This window comes from Hypanus sabinus, chromosome 15 (assembly GCF_030144855.1).
Source record: "Hypanus sabinus isolate sHypSab1 chromosome 15, sHypSab1.hap1, whole genome shotgun sequence".
Lineage (NCBI taxonomy): Eukaryota > Metazoa > Chordata > Chondrichthyes > Myliobatiformes > Dasyatidae > Hypanus > Hypanus sabinus.
In genome coordinates, this window is record NC_082720.1 from 21,442,858 (window position 1) to 21,463,532 (window position 20,675).

The window sequence follows — 20,675 nt, forward strand, 5'->3', positions numbered from 1 at the left end:
GCATCTTCCTCCCTCAAAGTACCTCTCTGTTATTTAAAAAAATACAGTACTATGACCTTGTTATAAACTCAGGTGTAGAGTAATGGGCAGCAACTTCAACAAGTGCTGACTGAGTGCTGCTTCTGCTCCAACCTTTACATCAGGAAGATATTTAATACAGAGGAGCCCTGTTCATCAGAACTTGGAATCGCAATTTCACTTGTTAATTGTACCATGAAAAATGGCCCAAAGTGCACAATGTGCGAGAACATTTTGGGTTGCTCAATTAACATTAAAACTTTTCCAAACATGGTTCACCTTGTCCACAAATGGCTCAACTTTAACCAGTTAAACTAACCATCACATATCTATGCGTGAGTCATCCCAGCCTCAGTTACATCAGTTGGTCCAGCTGATTACATTGTCACCCCATGTTTTATAACTTCACTTGAGATAACAGTGTTCTTCTTCCCTTTATGTCCTTCCGGTTTTCCCTCAACTTTTTCAGCTGAATCACTCGATTCAATCACCAAATTTAAATGTTCTACCTGTCATCAATCACAGCACTCTGCATAATTCCAGACCAAGTCATTCAACATGATTAATTCCATTCCTTACACAGGTTACTTCACTGGCCGTCCAAACTATTTAGTTGATTGAAAAACAATCAGATATTACTGCATGCCACTCTCATTTGGCTGATGTGATTATAGTCCAAGTGAATCATTGATGTTGTTTGCAGCAATCAAGTATCAAGACAAAAATATTAATTACACATATTTAGTGGTTTGTGAGCGGCAGATGTTGTAGAGCTTATATCTTGATGTTGATCACCTCATCACAATAATTTCAAAAAGCATCTAAGTAGGTTGCAATGTGAACAACCATTTTAATTTTACTGATCTTGAAATAGGATTTGATGATAACAGAACTGACAGAACCATTAACTCTGCCATTTCGAGGGAAGGAATTTTCATGGAGAATGAGAGGCCCAAGGGAATGAGGGGTTGAAGATGTGCAATGGGAACACAGAGATAGTTTCATACCTGGTCTTTGGCCTGAAATATGTGAAGTCTCAAAACTCGTTGTCATAGCTCTTTCTCGCTGCTTAAAAAATTCCCTCGGATTTCCATCTCTCAGTGCAATAAGGGCGGCAGCTTCCTGTAAGAGGTGAGAAGCAGAGTGCCTACTGAACAGAGAATGGCTATCTTAATACATTTCTGCCATTTTTATACACTTGGTTGTGAAACTTTGGCTAATCACCTTTCACACCATATGCATTAATGGAGGACGAGGTGCTGTTCGCAGGGTTTGCACTGAACTTTACTGGAAGAGTGTAGAGCTTGGAGTAGGAATTGGATGGAAAAGGTGGCAGGTGACTGGAGGCTCTGGATCACATTTGCAGGATTAATGGAGTTCAGAATCAGGTTTATTATCACCGGCATGAATTGCGAAATTTGTTAACTTAGATCCATGAAGTGGTCAGCTAGATTCAATTTGGTTTCCCCACTGAAACGTCAACTTTATTGAATACAGAACACTACATTGGAAGCAGTACAAATCTCTGCTTCATTTGAAAAGGTTTTTTCAGCCCAGGTGGAAAACAAGGATGTAGAAGGGAAGCTGTTGTATCTCCTGTAATTCTGTATGCAGTTGACCTGAAAGAGGCATTCGGTACTGGTGGAGATGAACAATGAACCAAAGCATTCTGGGAGGAATAGTCCTTCCCTTAATCAGAGGTTCATCTTCTCCTCTTCCATCCCTATCCTTCTCTGCTGAGTTGAATCAGTCTCACACAGAAAAAAATCTTCGATACCACTCAAGTTCGGCAAATTAAAGGTGTTGTTATGGGAACCTGTATGTAACAGCAGTTTTTCGATGTCAATTTGTACCAGTCAAAATGAGAAGCAGGGTGCATCACAGAGCTAAGCATCATTCCAAATTCAGCTGCAGTTCCTAGCTAAATGTCTGTCAGATCTGTTCTTGATTGCCTCAGCAATCCCGTTTCTTTGTGGTGTGCTCTACCTGGAACATCTATTGTATCAGTCCCACTCCAGTCCACTCCCTGACCTCTTTATTTAATTCATTGATGACTCTATCTGCTCTGCTTTCTGCTGTTGTCCTGAAGTAGAAAATTTCATCAACTCTGCTGCTGATCTCCACCTTCACATTGGTCCCCTTCGGAGCCCAGTCCCATCTTTGCTTTTTCTCTACTTGCTCCAGGCAATAGCTTAGCAACCAATATCCACTACAGGCTTAACTGGATTGCATTTCTTCTAATATTCCTTTACTCCTCCCCCCCAATTTCAGAATAGGTTTCACCTTGTCTTCACTTTCCATCCACTCAACTTTCCCAGCTATTAAAGAATTCTCCATTTTTGAACACCTCCAATCTGATGCCACCAGCACAGACACTGTTGTCTCACCTCACCACAATCCCACCTTCTCTGCGACCTCTGACACTGTTCCAACAAAGTTCAACACAAGCTCGATAAACAGCACTTCACATTCCTACAGGCACATCCTCTGAATACTGCAGGACTCAAAAATTGCAGACCTTCTCTCGTATGTTTACTTTAGATTTTCAGCAGTCACCACACCAATAATTTTAAATACATATTCTTCATTTGGTCTTCCTTAAGGCTAATCTGATGTGCCATACTAGCACTACCTTTCCCTTTATTCTATTACTTCTTGGTACTTAATCTCTCATTCCCTTTACCATAACACATTCTTTTATTCTTTCCTTCCATCTCCCTTCTTTGTGTACAGCTTTGAATACTTATTTCAATCAAAATCATAGTTTTGATAAAATAGGCGGAGAGGGAAAAAGTAAAGGCATCGCGGACAGAAGCCTTTTTTTTAAACTGATCAGGGTAAAGAGGCTAGACTGCGCAGGCATGTGACGTAGCGCGTCAAAGGTTAAAAAGACCGCCATATACAGCAGCCATAGTCAGAGCGGACTGAATCGGAGTGGGACAGCTTTGGATCAACAGGCTTCGGCGTGAACAGGCAGAGGCAAGGGTAGGTTCCAGTAAGTTTTGTTTTCAGGATGTGGGAGGTCAGCCGGTCTCCCTGACGACGACACCTGCAGGAAGTGCAGCTGCAGCTCCTAACAAATTGCGTTAGGGAACTGGAGCAGGAGCTGGATGACCACCGGATCATTTGGGAGAATGAGAAGTTTATAGATAGTAGTTTCAGGGAGGTATTTATGCCAAAGGAATGGTGCACAGGTAATTGGGTTACCGTCAGGCAAGGGAAGGGGGAAGGGCATGCAGAGCAGGACTCCCCTGTGGCCATTTCCCTCAACGTATACCAATTTGGATACTGTTGGGGGGGATGACATACCTGGGACAAGCTGCGGTAGCCGGATCTCTGGCACTGAGTCTGGTTCTGCAGTGCAGAAGGGAGGGTGGAAGAAGAGGAGAGCAGTAGTGATAGGGGACTCAATAGTTAGAGGGACAGACAGGAGGTTCTGTGGTCGCGACAGAGACTCCCGGATGGTTTGTTGCCTCCTGGGTGCCAGGGTCAGGGATGTCTCTGATCACGTGCACAGCATTTTGAAGTGGGAGGGCGGTCAGCCAGATGTCATGGTACACATCAGCACCAATGATGCAGGAAGAAAGAGTGAGGAGGTCCTGAAGAGAGAGTATAGAGAGCTTGGTAGGAAGTTAAAAAGCAGGACCTCGAGGGTGGTAATCTCAGGATTGCTACCTGTGCCACGTGCCAGTGAGGGTAAGAATAGAATGCTCTGAAGGATGAACAGATGGCTGAGGAACTGGTGTGGGGGCAGGGTTTCAGATTTCAGGATCATTGGGACCTCTTCTGGGGCAGGTGGGACGTACAAGAGAGACGGGTTACACCTGAACTACAGGGGGACCAATACCCTTGCAGGGAGGTTTGTTAGTGCTATGGGGGGGGGGGTTAAACTAGATTTGCAGGGGATGGGAAGAGTAGATAGTGGAGCGGGGGTGAAAATAAATGATGTTAAAGTTTCATGCAAAGTCAGAAATAGAAGGGTTGTGTGTGGTGGCAATAATCTTCTGAGGTGTGTCTATTTCAATGCGAGGAGTATTGTGGGGAAGGCAGACGAGCTGAGGGCGTGAATTGACACGTGAAATTATGACATTGTAGCCATTAGTGAAACTTGGCTACAGGAGGGGCAGGACTGGCAGCTTAATGTTCCAGCATTCCAATGTTTCGGACGTGATGGAGGCAGAGGGATGAAGGGTGTGGGGGGGGGGGGGGGGCATTGCTAGACAGGGAAAATGTTACAGCAGTGCTCAGGCAGGACAGATTATAGAGGGCTTGTCTACTGAGGCCATATGGGTGGAGCTGAGAAGCAGGAAAGGTATGACCACATTAATGGGGTTGTATTATAGACCACCCAATAGTCAGCGAGAATTAGAGGAGCAAATCTGCAGAGAGACAGCAGACAACTGCAGGAAACATAAAGTTGTGATAGTAGGGGATTTTAATTTTCCACATATTGATTGGGACTCCCATACTGTTAAAGATCTCGACAGGTTAGAGTTTCTAAAATGTGTCCAGGAAAGTTTTCTAAATCAATATATAGAGGTACCGACTAGAGAGGATGCAATATTGGATCTCCTATTAGGAAATGAGTTAGGGCAGGTGACAGAAGTGTGTGTAGGGGAACACTTTGGTTCCAGTTACACCATTAGTTTCAACTTGATCATGGATAAAGATAGATTTGGTCCTCGGGTTGAGGTTCTAAACTGGAAAAAGGCCAAATTTGAAGAAATGAGAAAGGATGTAAAAAGCATGGAGTGGGACAGGTTGTTCTCCGGCAAGGATGTGATTGGTAAATGGGAGGCCTTCAGAGGAGAAATTTTGAGAGTGTACAGTTTATATGTTCCTGTCAGGATTAAAGGCAAAGTGAATAAGAATAAGGAAACTCGGTTCTCTAGGGATATTGGAAGTCTGATAAAGAAGAAGAGAGAGGTGTATGACATATATAGGCAACAAGCAACAAATAAGGTGCTGGAGGAGTATAAAAAGTACAAAAAAATACTTAAGAAAGAAATCAGGAGGGCTAAAAGAAGATACGAGGTAGCATTGGCAGTCAAGGTGAAGGATAATCCAAAGAGCCTCTACAGGTATATTAAGAGCAAAAGGATAGTAAGGGATAAAATTGGTCCTCTTGAAGATCAGAGTGGTCGGCTATGTGTGGAACCAAAAGAAATGGGGGAGATCTTAAATGGGTTTTTTGCATCTGTATTTACTAAAGAAACTGGAATGGAGTCAATGGAAATGAGTCAAACAAGTAGTGAGGTCATGGAACCTATACAGATTAAAGAGGAGGAGGTGCTTGCTACCTTGAGGCAAATCTGAGTAGATAAATCCCCAGGACCTGACAGGGTATTCCCTCTGACCTTGAAGGAGACTAGTGTTGAAATTGCAGGGTCCCTAGCAGATATATTCAAAATGTCGGTATCTACAGGTGAGGTGCAGGAGGATTGGAGGATAGTGCATGTTGTTCCATTGTTCAAAAAGGCTCAAAAAGTAATCTGGGAAATAATAGGCTGGTAGGTTGGACATCAGTAGTAGGTAAATTATTGGAAGGAGTACTAAAAAATAGGATCCACAAGTATTTGGATGGTCAGGGACTTACAGAGTCAACATGGCTTTGTGCGTGGTAGGTCATGTTTAACAAATCTATTAGAGTTTTTTGAGGAGGTTACCAGGAAAGTGGATGAAGGGAAGGCAGTGGATGTTGTCTACATGGACTTCAGTAAGGCCTTTGACAAGGTCCTGCATGGGAGGTTAGTTAGGAAGATTCAGTCGCAAGGTGTACATGGTGAGGTAGTAAATTGGGTTAGAAATTGGCTCAATGGGAGAAGCCAGAGAGTGGTAGTGCAGGATTGCTTCTCTGAGTGGAGGCCTGTGACTAGTGGTGTGCCGCAGGGATCAGTGCTGGGTCCATTATTATTTGTCATCTATATCAATGATCTGGATGATAATGTGGTAAATTGAATCAGCAAATTTGCTGATGATACAAAGATTGGAGGTGTTTTGGACAATGAGGAAGGTTTTCAAAGCTTGCAGAGGGATCTGGACCAGCTGGAAAAATGGGCTGAAAAATGACAGATGGAGTTTAGTACAGACAAGTGTGAGGTATTGCACTTTGGAAGGACAAACCAAGGTAGAACATACAAGTTAAATGGTAAGGCACTGAGGAGTGCAGTAGAACAGGGGGATCTGGGAATACAGATACAAAATTCCCTAAAAGTGGTGTCACAAGTAGATAGGGTTGTAAAGAGAGGCTTTGGTACATTGGCCTTTATAAATCAAAGTATTGAATATAAGAGTTGGAATGTTATGGTGAGGTTGTATAAGACATTGGTGAGACCAAAGTTGGAGTATTGCGTGCAGTTTTGGTCACCTAATTACAGGAAGGATATTAATAAGATTGTAAGAGTGCAGAGAAGGTTTACAAGGATGTTGCTGGGACTTGAGAAAATGAGTTACAGAGAAAGGTTTAATAGGTTAGGAGCTTATTCCCCGGAGCGTAGAAGAATGAGGGGAGACTTGATAGAGGTATATAAAATTATGATGGGCATAGATAGAGTGAATGCAAGCAGGTTTTTTCCACTGATGCTAGGGAAGAAAAAAACCCCAGGACATGGGTTAAAGGTGAAGGGGGTAAAGTTTAAAGGGAATTTGGGGGGGTGGCTTCTTCACACAGAAAGTGTGGAATGAGATGCCATATGAAGTTGTACATGCGGGCTCACTTTCAACATTTAAGAAAAACTTGGACAGGTATATGGATGAGAGGGGTTTGGAGGGACATGGCCCAGGTGCAGGTCAGTGAGACTAGGCAGAAAAATGGTTCGGCACAACCAAGAAGGGCCAAAAAGCCTTTTCCTGTGCCGTAATGTCCTATGGTTGTAAAAGGTAAGCAATCCAAAAAGAAAACTCTTCATTCATACCACTTCATTAATCACCTTTCTAATATTTTTTGTCAAGTCAACTACAGGGATGATGTACAAAACTGTTGCAATATAGGATACAATTCCCATATTTTCCTGTACTCTGTGCACAGATTGTTTAGCAATCTCAACCAAATGGGAAAAAAACATTCAGTGACATAATTGCAGCTTGCTTTATCTCACTTAAATCCTCAGCTTAATCCCTTTTAGGAGATCATGGAGGTGAGCTAGAACATTAAATCATGGTTTTTAAATCAGAGATTTTTAATCATAAAGGAGAACCTTCCGACCATTTCAAGGCATCTTTACATTTGATCATTCTCACCAAGGCTACCTCCTCAATGAACAGAGATTTGAAACCTTTCAGAAACATTCTGCAAACTTCGAAACATTGCTGGGAATGCAGGTTGCACTGTGGGGGGAGGGGGGTTATCTCGATCATGAGATGGAATTTTCGCCAAGCCGTTGTTTAGATTCTGATCCTGTTTTAGGCCTGTGTTCCAGTGTGACGAGTTTAATACTTTGCTTCATGCTTTATATATATCAAATTGCTTCATGCAGCCTGAGAATATGGGCTTTAGGTCCTGGAATTCAATCTTCACACTTCTCTAACGTTACAGCTGGGAGGCAGCTATTTGAGAAGAGGTTGGCCATGTTTTGCCCACCTTGTCATAGCACACCTGCTTAACAGAACCAGGGTCAACTGATTTAGAATTTGTTGAGGTTTGAATAACTGGCATCACTCATCCAATCATGCCACGTTCAGAGCTAACACCGTAGTCTGCTCAAGAAAACCACGTGCAAGAAAAACCAGTAAAAATGAAAATGAGAGGCTGAAAGTCTGACAGAAATAGGCTGTATTATGAACTCATCTCAGCCACTGGCTAAATCCTCACAAATTGCTGTCAGATCTCATGTTTTCTGGTTCAGCACCTTTCAACACCATTATGTCACTATATAAGGCTTAGCGATTAAAGCATCTATGATGCCTTTCGTTTTGGTATCCATACACAGACCAGTTTTAAAATGCTGAATGCTTCACATTTTGATCCCTATTAATTACTCACTGCTGCTTTCTCTGCTGAATCACTGATCTTGGGTCCTCTGTTCTCTTCATCCTCTTCCATTCCCTCTCTCTGTGCTTCCTGTTTCAAAATGAACAAGTTGATAGCCATTTGAATGTTGCAGCAATAATTTATTCAGCAGCAATTCTGCTATCATCTGTTGCCACGTTAAATCTGGGTGGGCACGTGTAGGTGCAGCAAGGTAATAATTATCATCATTAAGAAATGCAAAACAAAATGCTAAAATATATCAAATTAAACATATTAGATCAGCACGGGATTACAGCGGAGATCATAATCTGAAAGCATTAGACTGATGTGTGGACACATTCCAATAACCTGCATTTATACGGTCTAGTACAATGAATTACCCACGTTTCTGAAAGGCCAGCAAGGTGAGGCTTTCAAAGCTGAAATATTGTAAAACAGAGAAGCAGATTCAAGAACAGTTACTACCCCTCAACCATCAGGCTTTTAAACAGGAAGGATAACAACACTCACTTGCCCCATCATTGAAATATTCCTACAACCAATGATCTCACTTTCAAGGACTCTTTATCTCATGTCCTCGTTATTTATTGCTATTTACTTATACTTATACAGTACGTTGGTCTTCTGCACTCTGGTAGATCTTTCATCAGTCCTGTTAGAGTTACTATTCTATAGATTTGCTGAGTATGCCCACAAGAAAATGAATCTCAGGGTTGTATATGGTGACTTTGATAAGAAGATTTACTTTGAACTTGGAACTAACAAACATCAGTGTGCACTGTACGATGAAGGAACAGGACTTGATGCGAGTTAGGATGAAGGCAGCAGAGCTTTGTATGGACTCAGTTTGTGAAGAATGGAGCAGAGAAAACCATTGGAATAGTCACATTTAGTTGTGACAAAGTCTTGGATGAGCATTTCTTCAGAGAGTGAGCTGGAGCATGGAGAAATGGTCATTATAGGGGAAATAACAGGAGGGGATGTTAGTTATAGAGGTGAAATTTACAGCTTAACCACATCAAATCAGATGTAAGGTCAATATCGCCACATTCTTAAAAGTGTCCAAATAGTCTGCTGACTTGATGCAAAGCAAGTAGCTGAGGTGATAGCAGTGATATTGTTTATCTATTCTGATATGAGATAAAGGCTGACAGCAGTGACTTGAATCCTCTACTCTGGATAGTAAATACACCACAGAGTTCGCTAGCAGCATTTCTTCGTGGGAATCATTTGGGGCGGAGGGAAGGAATTATTTATCAAGTTTCCCATCAGTTGACTGACCACAGTTTGAATCTAAAGTGCTTAACATCAAGTACACCAATGTTTAAACTATGAAGAATGAAGTCTATCTACAGCCTACATTGTCATAATTTTTTAACATTTTTCAACTGCTATTTCAGAGGCAGATGCAGTGTGGAAGGAGTGTGCAGGATGAACAAGATATGAAGTTTAGAAGCAAGGCACAAAGTACTCAATTGTGGCATTATCAGTAAATTGTGTAAAAGATATCTGGAGCAAGGCAGAAGTACATTCCACTTCACTCCTGCGACTAGGTATGGCGAGACGTGATCACTGGCAGTTTTATTTTTCTGATAAAAATATTCTTAGGGAGTTTCAGCCATAAGTATTATCTGTAAATGAAAGTAATTGCCACACCTGCACCCTACACCTCCTCCCTCACTACCATTCAGGGCTCCAAACAGTCATTCCAGGCAAGGCAACACTTCACATGTGAGTCTGTTGGGGTCATCTACTGTATGCAGTGCTCCCAGTGTGGCCTCCTGCATATCAGTGAGACCTGACATAGATTGGGAGACCATTTCACTGAGCACCTACGCTCTCTCCATCAGAAGAAGAGGGATCTCCCAGTGGTCACCCATTTTAATTCCACTTCCAATCCCCATTCTGATATGTCAATCAATGGCCTCCTCTACTGTTGTGATGAGGCCACACTCAGGCTGGAGAAACAATACTTTATATTCCGTCTGGGTAGCCTCCAACCTGATGGCATGAACATTGATTTCTCTAACTTCCGGTAATGCCCCCCCACCCTCTCCTTCACCAGTCCCCATCCCCCTTTCCCTCTCTCACTTCATGTCTTTGCGTGCCCAACATGCCCCTCTGGTGCTCATCCCCCCCTTTATTTTCTTCCATGGCCTTCTGTTCTTTCTTGTCAGACTCCCCCCCCTTCTCCAGCCCTGTATCTCTTTCACCAATCAGCTCCTCAGCTCTTTACTTCATCCCTCCCTCTCCCAGTTTCATCTATCACCTTGTGTTTCTCTCTCCCATCCCCCCATCTTTTAAATCTCCTCATTTTTTTCCCTCCTGCCCTGCTTTTGGCCTGAAACATTGACTGTACTTTTCCTACGTAGATGCTGCCTGGCCTGCTGAGTTCTTCCAGCATCTGCAGATTTTCTCTTGCAAAGTAGTTTCTCAATGGCTAACCTTTTGTCCTGGTATGATTTTCCCCTGGACCATGGATAACTATGAGGGAATTTACCATCTGATGCCCCCACTTCGCTAGCTCCACCTCGCAAATACACTGTTGTTTAAAATTGATGTTTGAAATATTAAAAATACTGAAAGTAAGTAACTAGGGTTGAAATCTATTCAAAATACCTTAGTTGTGAAGGCAATATTTTTTAACAGACCAGACAATTGGCATGCAAAACTTAACATTAAATCTTTGTGAAATTCACTAAGAATGAAGGGTATTTATATAGAAAAAAACTAGAAGCTGTTCTATTCAGCTTCTGCACTAGCTTAACCTGTTGCTTTAAGACTAAGTAACGTACACAATAAAAATATTAAAGTTATTATCTGCAGAACACCATTCTACAATTAAATTACTGGATTGGTACTTAGTGTTCAGGATCATTCAAGTTCTGCAATGACAAATAGGGAATTTCAAATTCAACTACAGAAAAAGGATTGCTGTTAAATAAAACATCTGGTTCACTAACCTCCTTGAGGAAAAGAAATCTGTCATCTGGACTTCATGCAACTTTTGGCCCACCAAGGTGGCTGATTCTTAACTCCCTTCTCAGTCCATGGATTTATTTAAATGATAAGAATGGGAATATTTTGGTATTCTCTTGGGAGCCAGCTGCAAAATATCTTGCATGAGTGTCACTCATTGTAATTAATTTTGCACATGTCTAAGTCTTGTATAATATGTCAATTTAAGTTTATGTTGATATGTTTGTCCCTGTAATGTAGTCTGCTGTTGTTGTAAAATCTAATTTTCATGTCATTTATACCCCTGTGTATCTGTGCCCATGACAACAATAAATCTGAACATGAACTTGCCATAACAGCATCATGCACAACTCATAAAAAGTGATGGTACTAGGAAATTATGTTGACTGCAGCTAGAATGCAAGATAACTACACTGCAAAGGGTTGAAGCTATCAGAAGGCAATAGACAGATTAGCAGGTCAGTGAATGCCATTTGTTGTGATGATACAACATAACCTTATACTATTCTCAATTAATTTGTATGTGCAAGTGTTAAGGCCAAGGGGGCAGGGAGCAGTGGGATGGGTCCTGGCTTTCGTTATTTGTTCTGCAGAGTGAGCAAATGCCTGTGGCCAGTGTGGAATCTCACTAAACTGGCTCATCCCTCTCTTTAGTTTCAAGTCACAATGAAGAGGTGAATTGTTTTGCAGCATGCAGTTAGTAATAATACAGTAATGAGAACCAGAAACCTCACTGACCCTGTTGCTGTTCTGGCTCAATACATCTTTGATTTCATTGACTTCCAGGCCTTGTAGTTTTTTCCTAAAATTAAAAAAAAACACATACAAGAAACAGTTAATTCAACATGTAAAAGCCATCTATTATGCTGATGTGGCATAATTTGCAGCCTCTAAGATCATTGAATCAGAATCATCTCCTGGAACAATTATTACTCCTCAACCATCAGGCTTTTTGAACCACAGAATATAGCTTCACTCGCCCCATCACCAAACCGTTCCCACAACCTATGGACTTAACTTTGAAGGACTCTTCATGTCATGTTCTTGATATTTATTACATTTGTTTATTATTGTTATTTCTTTTTGTATATGCACAGTTTGTTGTCTTTTGCACATTAGATGTTTGTCAGTACTGTTGAGTGTGGTCTTACAATGATTCTGTTGTTTTTTCTGTATTTATTGAATATGCCTGTAACCCTGTGCTTTGACATACATGTACTTGAAGAATAAATTTACTTTGAACTTTGATCCCCTAGAACCCAACAGATCAACTTGTCCAGAAATGACTTAAAACCATTTAATATTTTTAAATCAATGTCATACGTCTCTACTGATTAAGATCTTCAACTGAGATATTCACAGTACTATAGAGAGTAGGCTTCCCTATGTAAGACCATATTATGCCTGCTTCAGAGTGGCCTACTCTGCTTACCTATTACAATTACCCTCATCTGCCAGCATTTGGCCTAGGAACCAAGATCTCTATAGGGAAATCTGAAAGGAATGCACCACACTCAGTCAGAACAAAGATGCAGCTTAGGTCTTGGTCCTTTTAATAACCATGGTTTCAGGAAGAATGGGGTAAGTAAAATGTAGTTTTTCAGTGAGTAAATAAGAAATATTGTTTTGCAGATCACTATGGCAGTAAAATGACAATGGACACATGTTTTAGATGTTGCACTACAGCTTACACCAGAGAAAAGGTCAAAGGACAACTGAAAATCCCACTGAGAGGTCCGGAGTTAAATTTCCCGATAGGTGGTTAGACACTAAGAAATGTGTGCAATATTGCTCTCCTTGGATTGAGTTGATTTGTAACAGAAGAGCAAAGGTTTCTTTTGTGGAGTTGCACAAGGAAATGTCGAGTCAATTCATTCCATGATGATCTATCACCAACAATACTGCAGATATGCAGTACTTCTGACTGTTAACTCTTTCATTCCAACATGGTTTCTGTCTTCCTCCTCCCTTGTTTCCTTCCAATTTAGAAGCAGGATTATCTTTTCTATTCCATCGTTTCTCTGCATTAAATCTCTAATACATGACATTTAAATGCTAAAATACAAATTGGTTTGGATTTATGGATTCATAAACTTGTGTTTTTGATGTTCCACAACAGACAAATACTCACATTCCCTACTTGGTCTTTCATGGGCTATACTTGCAGTATAGCAGTATAGCACTTGCATACTTAGACTACAGATACTTCAAGCTCTCATTTTGATTCCCACCTCAGCCGATTCCAGTGGCCCTTTCCTCAGTGAACTCAGTCACCTCTAAGAGGACCACAACCTTCTTGAGGTTTGCAGGCTTGCGTGCCTCAATGACCCGGAGAGCTATGTTGACTGGAGTCAGGGCTTTATGCTTTGGCTCTTGGTAGGGTCACCCATGCCAAATATATCAAAGGGTAGAAGACAGACTAAGAGTGGTCTACCGGTCCTTCAGGTTTGGGGGTTCAGCTCAGGGCTAAACAAGATTGTTATGGAAACAGCAATGAAGAATCCTCCTACGTCTGAGTGCGACAGTGTTCCTTAGTCTCTAACTGGGACTTGCGTGACTGACTGCACTAAAAGTCAAGAGGAAGCTACTGACATGAAGGAAGCCCTGAATACCGTCAGAAATGGAGAACCTTCATTGCTGCCATAAATGCCAGTGGCATAGTGGACAGTAAGTACAGATCAGACAAGTGTCATGATGATAAACATTTCTGCCTCTCCTTTTCTAATACTATATCTATTGTGTTAATATAATATTCCAGACAGGTGTAAGAAACTTCCCTGCTTCAACCATATGGTAAGATAAATATCTGTTTTCATAGCACAAATTCAATCAAATTCTTTAAGAAATCATACATTAATTCAGAATACTTTTAAAATCAAAGGAATTGCATGTCTAATTGGGTTCTGGGCAATAGGAGTAAATCACCGGTTTTCGATCAGAGGGAGAGAAGCAGTTAGATTTTAAGAACCATAACAAGTTTCAAGCATTTAGTCTTTATAAGAACTTGAAGTAGATATTTTTATTTATTTAGATTAGGCCCTTCAAGTCATGCTGTCCGGCATTCTCCCAAAATGATCAATCAACCTATCAACTGGATTGTGGGAGGAAACGCATGCAATGTAGAACGTACAGACTCCTTATAGGCAGTGGCAGGAATTGAACCTGGGTTGCTGGTACTGCGAAGTATCGTGTTAACCACTATGCTACCGCGCCGCCCCACGTGAATACACAATAAGAGAAAACGAGAACAGAATGATGAATGAATAAAGTGTAATGCTGGGGAATAAACTCGCACTGTGTCAAGCATTCAGATACCAAAAAAGGGCTCAGAGGCAGGAGGCAGAGGGCAGTCATTGAAGACTGTTTCTCGGAACACCAGCCAGTGACAAGTGGTGTGCCGCAGGGAATGGTGTTGGGATCTTTGTCATTCATAACAAAGGGGCATAGATATAGGATGAGAGGGGAAAGATTTAAAATGGATTTGAGGGACAACATTTCCCCACACCGAGGATGGCAAGTATGTGGAACAAGCTGCCAGATGAAGTGGTTGAGGCAAGTATCATTTAAGAAGCATTTGGACAGGTACATGGAGGGGTGGGGCTCAGAGGCTATGGGCCGACTGCCAGAAATTGGCACTAGATGGGTGGGCACCATGTTTGGCCTGGACTTTGGGCTGAAGGCCCTGTTTTATGACTTGATATACTTCCTCTCAGACATAGAGATATCTCAGTCCTGCCTGGCAAGTTGTACTAACCACCAGCTCGACTGTCTAGCTGTACATTCCAGTGGGTCAAGATCGAACTTGGCAGTGCCTGATGATTGGTACTATAGGTGCCGGTCAATTACACACACGTACTTGTGAAAACCATGTACAGAACATATCCTGCCACATGCCTTAAGGGTGGAAATACAAGTGCGCATAAAGCTAATGAGAATAGAATATTTACATATTAGACAGATCATATTGATTAGCGAATGTGCTGATTTGGCACCAATTCCACAATTCTGGAAATCAACTCGCCAGCTATACCCTTCTCATGGCCTCACAAAGAAACCATCACCAATACTGTTTAAAAGGGACTAAAATACCCAAAGGTTAGCACACATCCAGGTCTCAGGGCTAGACCTCCTCCATTGAATTCCACAGCTATTAACTCACAGTAGCCAAGAACTGTGGGTTGGAAGTATCACCTACCCACATTGCTATCGGGCATCTCCTTTTTCCATAAATCTCTCATGAGGTATTATTCTTCACTGCTTTTTGGGTTGGATTCACTTCCTGCACCTCCTGAGGTACAATACACATTTCCTAACTTGAAGTAATGTCAACATGTTATGATCTTTGGCTTCCTGATGTGTGCAGCTAATGATGACTTTCTTTGGAACTAATTACATAGAGTGATCAGGCTTATCTGCAGGCAGCACATAGCCAAGGGGCTGATTGGATACTCCTATTCTTGAGGGACCATCAGTTAATTTCCTACGTGTCTGACATACTTTGCACAGAGACGTTTAAGCAAAACAGAGAAAAAAGTGTTTTTGTGTTTGAATCACAAATAACTATTGGCAGCAATTTAAAAGATTACAACAGCTTAGAAAAATTATTTCTATTTGTCATTGGATGATGTCAGAAAAGTCACAAGATCTCAGCACCCTTTCAAGCAAAGTAGACCAGCCTATAATCATTCCATGCTGTTATCCCCTCTCTCTTCAGAATCACTGAACTATTATCAGCCATCTCAAAGTAGCTTCACTGCACAGAGATGATTAACTCAGGGAAACAGACATCAAGATTTCAGAAACTCACAGCACTGACTTCAAGACAATTATCCATATATCTAGAACATGCATTCCAAATATAAACCATACCTTTCTTCCTCAATCTGTTTCTCTCGTTCTCTGTATCTTTGTTCTCTATCTTCTTGCTCTTTTTTCTCTTGCTCCATTCTCTCTCTCTCAAATTTTTCTCTTTCTTCAATCACTTTCTTGCGCTCTTCTTCTTTTCTCAGCTCCTCCTCTCTCTAGAGAGAGGGAAAGTAACAAAAACATGTGAGATTGGAAGTGAAATGTGCAGTAGTTCAAGAGAAAAGGGCCAACGATATATGGATGGTGCACTTTTCAAGACAGAATAGAAGTTACTTCATACTTAATGGAAGGAAAATGATTTGCATTGACAGACCAAACAGAAATAAAATCAGAAGATTCTAGAGAACCTGGCAGAGCGTATAGCACAGTGTTTCAGATCTGGTACACTTCCACTGAAGGGCCCAATGTATGTAATGTTAACTGTTTCTCTTTCCACAGAAGTTGCCTGACCTGCTGAGTTTTTCTTGTATTTTCTGCTTTTATTTCAGATTTCCAGCATCTGCAGTTTTAAAATTGACTTTCACACAGAGACAAAAATAGTTGGAGGGCATTTGGCTTTCAAACCTTGCTCCACCAGACAACAATGATCTCACTAGCTCCACAGAGAGAGAGAGCCTCAATCTGGGACATCAATTCCGTTCTTTTACCCCCACAAATGCTGCCTGGCCTGTTGACTGTTAACAGCATTTTTATATTTAAATTTTAGGTTGATTGTTTCTGTTCTAATTATTAACTTTCACCAATCAGTTTAGCGATTCATCTGATATCCCAAATGTACTGGTGAAGGGAAAATTTAGTGAAAAACATCAGGGAAGATGTCAAACATGGTGAGGACATTTTTATAGCTTGTGCCGTATGCTTGTGGGGTCCATTTGACATGATCGAAATGCTTCCATGTATTCCAATGACAAACCAGCATTTTCAGAAAACAAAAAGAGCAAGTGTGAATTGGACTGATACAACAGTAGTTTCAGAAACTAGATTTGAGAAAACATTGCAAGTTTTCCAGTGAGGGTTGGGAGATAAAGGAGGAGACAAATATCATGGTTTCTACTGTCATCAAATAAATTATATGGGTATCCTTTCCAACTTTAAAACAGTTTAAATACATTGCTAAGCACTGTCACTCTGATTGTTGTGTTAATCAGCCTCTCCAATTAATAACAGCGTTCTTTACACTTATGCCACACTAATTGTCACAGTGAGTTTACAATTTCCAATCACTTATCTTTAAAGTCAATCTTCAATCTAGCGCACACTTCTAAATAAATGCAGTGATATAGGATCCGTTCTGGTTCTTAAGGAAATTGTTATTCAAGTCGATAAGAATTATTAGACACAAAGTTTCACAGATGAAATTAACCTACCACACTGGTGCCAATTGCTAGTTGTGTTTTGCAATCATTTTGAAAGTTCATCCTTATATAAAGTCATAAAGTAAAACGATTGATTATGTGCCTGAATTTATGAACATATTTGGAACAAATGCAAAGAGCTTAAATCAGATCTGCGACAAACAGCTAATCATGGCAAATGCAGAAAATCTAGTCAGCAAAAGTTACTAAAGAAAGTGCTAATTCTTTCGTCCAGACTTTAATAAAATCCTTATATTCCTTAGACAAGAATTTTAATGAAACAACATTATGTAGCAGAAAGGTAATAAAGAATCTGAACTTTACTAAAATGAAATTTCTCTCAATTGGTAAATGTCTAAAGATTATGATGAGTTGTACCTTTGCTTGTGCCCAGAATAATTCTCTGTTGATTCGTTTCATTTCAATTGCAGCATTGGTCTTTTGGTATGTTGTTCCCTGCAACAGGGAACATATATTAAAGGAAGGAAAAAAACCCAACTATCATAGAAAGATGCAGATTACTGTCACTGAAAGACAAATTGCAGGAAATAGTGGGACTTTCAAATTTAATTATTTAATCTACAGGCATTCGATATATAGAAATAAGTTGAAATTAAATATCTCTGGTTCTACACACCTCCTATTTAGACTTTGATAGACTTCTAACTATTATTGAAGTCAGGTACTAGGAATCCCAATTCGTACATTGTTGAATACCTCGAGACTGATAAATGTATCACGATCACAATCATCACACTTTAAAGAATTAAAATCTAAAGACTAAATTTTCCAAATCAGTGACCCCTTAGCTATCCCTTTACACAAATAATACTGAGACAATTCAGCACTAATAGCATACCTGCTCCCAAGGTGCTTAGTTTTTCAAAGTTCAAAGTAAAATCCAGTTGTTTCTATAAACTGGTTATTCAACCTTTCCCATTCCCAATACACTTCAGTTAAATACAGTCAAACAGTAAATGGAACATTTTACACTCAGGCTCTATTATCTTTGAATATATGCCATGGTTGCTTGCTTTTGAATGCAGGATATTTATTTAACATTCAAGCTAATAACTTTCATTAACTGAAAACCTGCACTTCGAAAGCTCCACTGGCAGTCTCCAGCACCTTATACCTTGGCTATCGTCAGATACTGTCTTTTACTCACCACTGGACCCAACAAGTCTTCATCCTCTTTAAGGTGGAGTCGGCGCAAGACTGGGCTTGAAACGTGCATCGTGCCATTAGTCAATTTCTGCCGGATAGCGGTGGAATCCACATCCTCAGGACTGCTGGCATTAACAATAACATTTGCCCCCTGATTGGAATTGGGAAAAGAGTAGGTAAAGAGGGTAAATATCAGGTAGAAACTTTTGAAGGAAGTTGTAAAGTACTGAATAAAACTTCTTCCCGCTGATTGTCTTTCATTATCTCCACACCTTGAAAGACTTGATTCTTGCTTGAAGATGTTGCTGAACTTCATTTACTTTACATTGACATTAATAGCAGGACAAATGCTAGGGACTTCTTTTGAGTAGGACATCTGCAAATATGATTGACCAAATAACCACAGATTTATGAAAGCAAGATTGTGAAGGAATTTTTGAGTGGTATTAAGGGCAACCCAATACATCCCATAAAATATTCAGTAAGGTAGTGCAAAAGTAGACACTAACTTAGCAGTCAAGAGTTAGTCATTGGTTAAATGGCAAACAGATTGGAATAAATATTTTTGGGATTCTGCAAGGATCAGCAATTGAGGCTCACCTACTTAAATTTATTAAATGAAGGTACTGTGTATAAATTATCTAAATTATATCTCTCAAAACTGGGATCTCAACCACCAATAAGGACAAGGTCACCTCATGAGAGCAAAACCTCTTGCAGTTTCTCCTTCCAGTTGCAGACCATTGTGATTTTGGGAATACATTTCTGGTTCTTCATCATCACAGGGTTCAAATCCTAAACAACGGCAATGTAGGAACATCTACAGTCATTCAAAAGGATGGATTACTATCACCTTCTGAAAGCCATGGAGGGATTGGCATTAAATGTTGGCTTTGTTAACAATGTCAAGATTCCCCCAAAAATGAATGAAAAAAAATATGGTAAGTGGCCAGGTTGGAAAGTGACGGTGTCAGGGGAACACAAGGGGTCTGTAAAGGGAAAGCGACCAGTGAAGGAGTGGAGATTTGAGGCTTTGACTTGAGAGGCGGAGGACGAGCTTGTTCCCAGTTAGTCTTTGCAATGCCTCCTGAGACGGTGATGTGCCTCTCCTGTGAGATGTGGCAGTCTTGGGGGAACTCCCTTCTCCCGCAGAGTCACATCTGCCAGAAGTGCTTGTGGCTGGGCGATCTGGAAGACCGTGTGAGGAATCTGGAGCAGCAGCTGGATGACCTTCGACTCATAAGGGAGAATGAGGCTGTCATAGATGAGAGCTACAGGGAGGTAGTCACACCTAGGCTGCCGGAAGCAGGTCGTTGGGTGACAGTCCGAGGGGGGGAAAGCGAAGGAGAGTAGACAGGTAGTGCAGAGCACCCCTGTAACCATTCCCCTGAATAATAAGTTTACCATCCTGGATGCTGTTGGCGAGGATAACCGACCAGGTGTGAGCCACGGTGGCAGGGCCTCTGACACTGAGTCTGACTCTGTGATGCAGAAGGGTGGGACGGAGAAGAGGAGAGCTGTCATCATTGGAGACTCTATAGTCAGGGGCAGAGACAGGAGATTTTGTGGACGTGAGAAGGACACCCGCATGGTTTGTTGCCTCCAGGGTGCCAGGGTCCGGGATGTCTCTGACCGGGTGCATGACATCCTGGTACGAGAGCGAAAGCAACCAGAAGTCGTGATACATGTTGGTACCAATGACATAGGCAGGAAGAGGGATGAGGTCCTGAAGTGTGAGTTTCGGGAACTAGGCAGAAGGCTGAAGAACAGGACCTCAAGGGTGGTGTTCCTCAGGACTGCTGCCAGTGTTACGTGATAGTGATGGTAAGAATTGGAGGAGATGGCAGTTGAATGCGTGGCTGAGGAGTTGGGGCAGGGGGCAGGGTTTTAGATTTTTGGACCATTGAGATCTCTTCTGGGGAAGGTGGGACCTGTACAGATTGGATGGGTTGCACCTGAACTCGAGGGGGAGCAATATCCTTTCTGGTAGGTTTGCTAGCATGGTTCGGGAGGGTTTAAACTAATTTGCAAGGGGGATGGGACCCGGAGCGATAGAGCAGTGAAAGAAGTGCATGGAGTAAAGTCAGATCTAACATATAGAGAGGCTTTGAGGAAAGAGAAGCAGAATAAAGGGTGTAAAGGTAGTAAGGTAGAAGGGCTAAAGTGTGTGTACTTCAATGCAAGAGCATCAGGAACAAAGGTGATGAACTGAGAGCTTGGATACATACATGGAATTATGACGTAGTGGCCATTACGGAGACTTGGCTGGCACCAGGGCAGGAATGGATTCTCAATATTCCTGGATTTCAGTGCTTTAAAAG

The 20,675-nt window shown here is 41.3% G+C and overlaps 1 protein-coding gene across 5 annotated transcripts in view; it reads right to left on the minus strand.

Annotated features, from left to right (window-relative positions):
• Window positions 1-20,675, minus strand: part of LOC132405358 (drebrin-like) — a 190,145-nt gene that overhangs the window by 26,315 nt on the left and 143,155 nt on the right. For 4 of the 5 annotated variants that reach the window (XM_059990103.1, XM_059990107.1, XM_059990106.1 and 1 more), the window contains 6 exons: window positions 18,356-18,505; window positions 17,566-17,643; window positions 15,836-15,987; window positions 11,705-11,768; window positions 8,000-8,077; window positions 1,026-1,140 (listed from right to left, as the gene is read on the minus strand). In XM_059990103.1, coding sequence (XP_059846086.1) covers window positions 1,026-1,140; window positions 8,000-8,077; window positions 11,705-11,768; window positions 15,836-15,987; window positions 17,566-17,643; window positions 18,356-18,505 — 637 coding nt within the window. The remainder of the gene's footprint in view (window positions 1-1,025; window positions 1,141-7,999; window positions 8,078-11,704; window positions 11,769-15,835; window positions 15,988-17,565; window positions 17,644-18,355; window positions 18,506-20,675) is intronic. The other variant, XM_059990104.1, reaches the window with a different exon arrangement.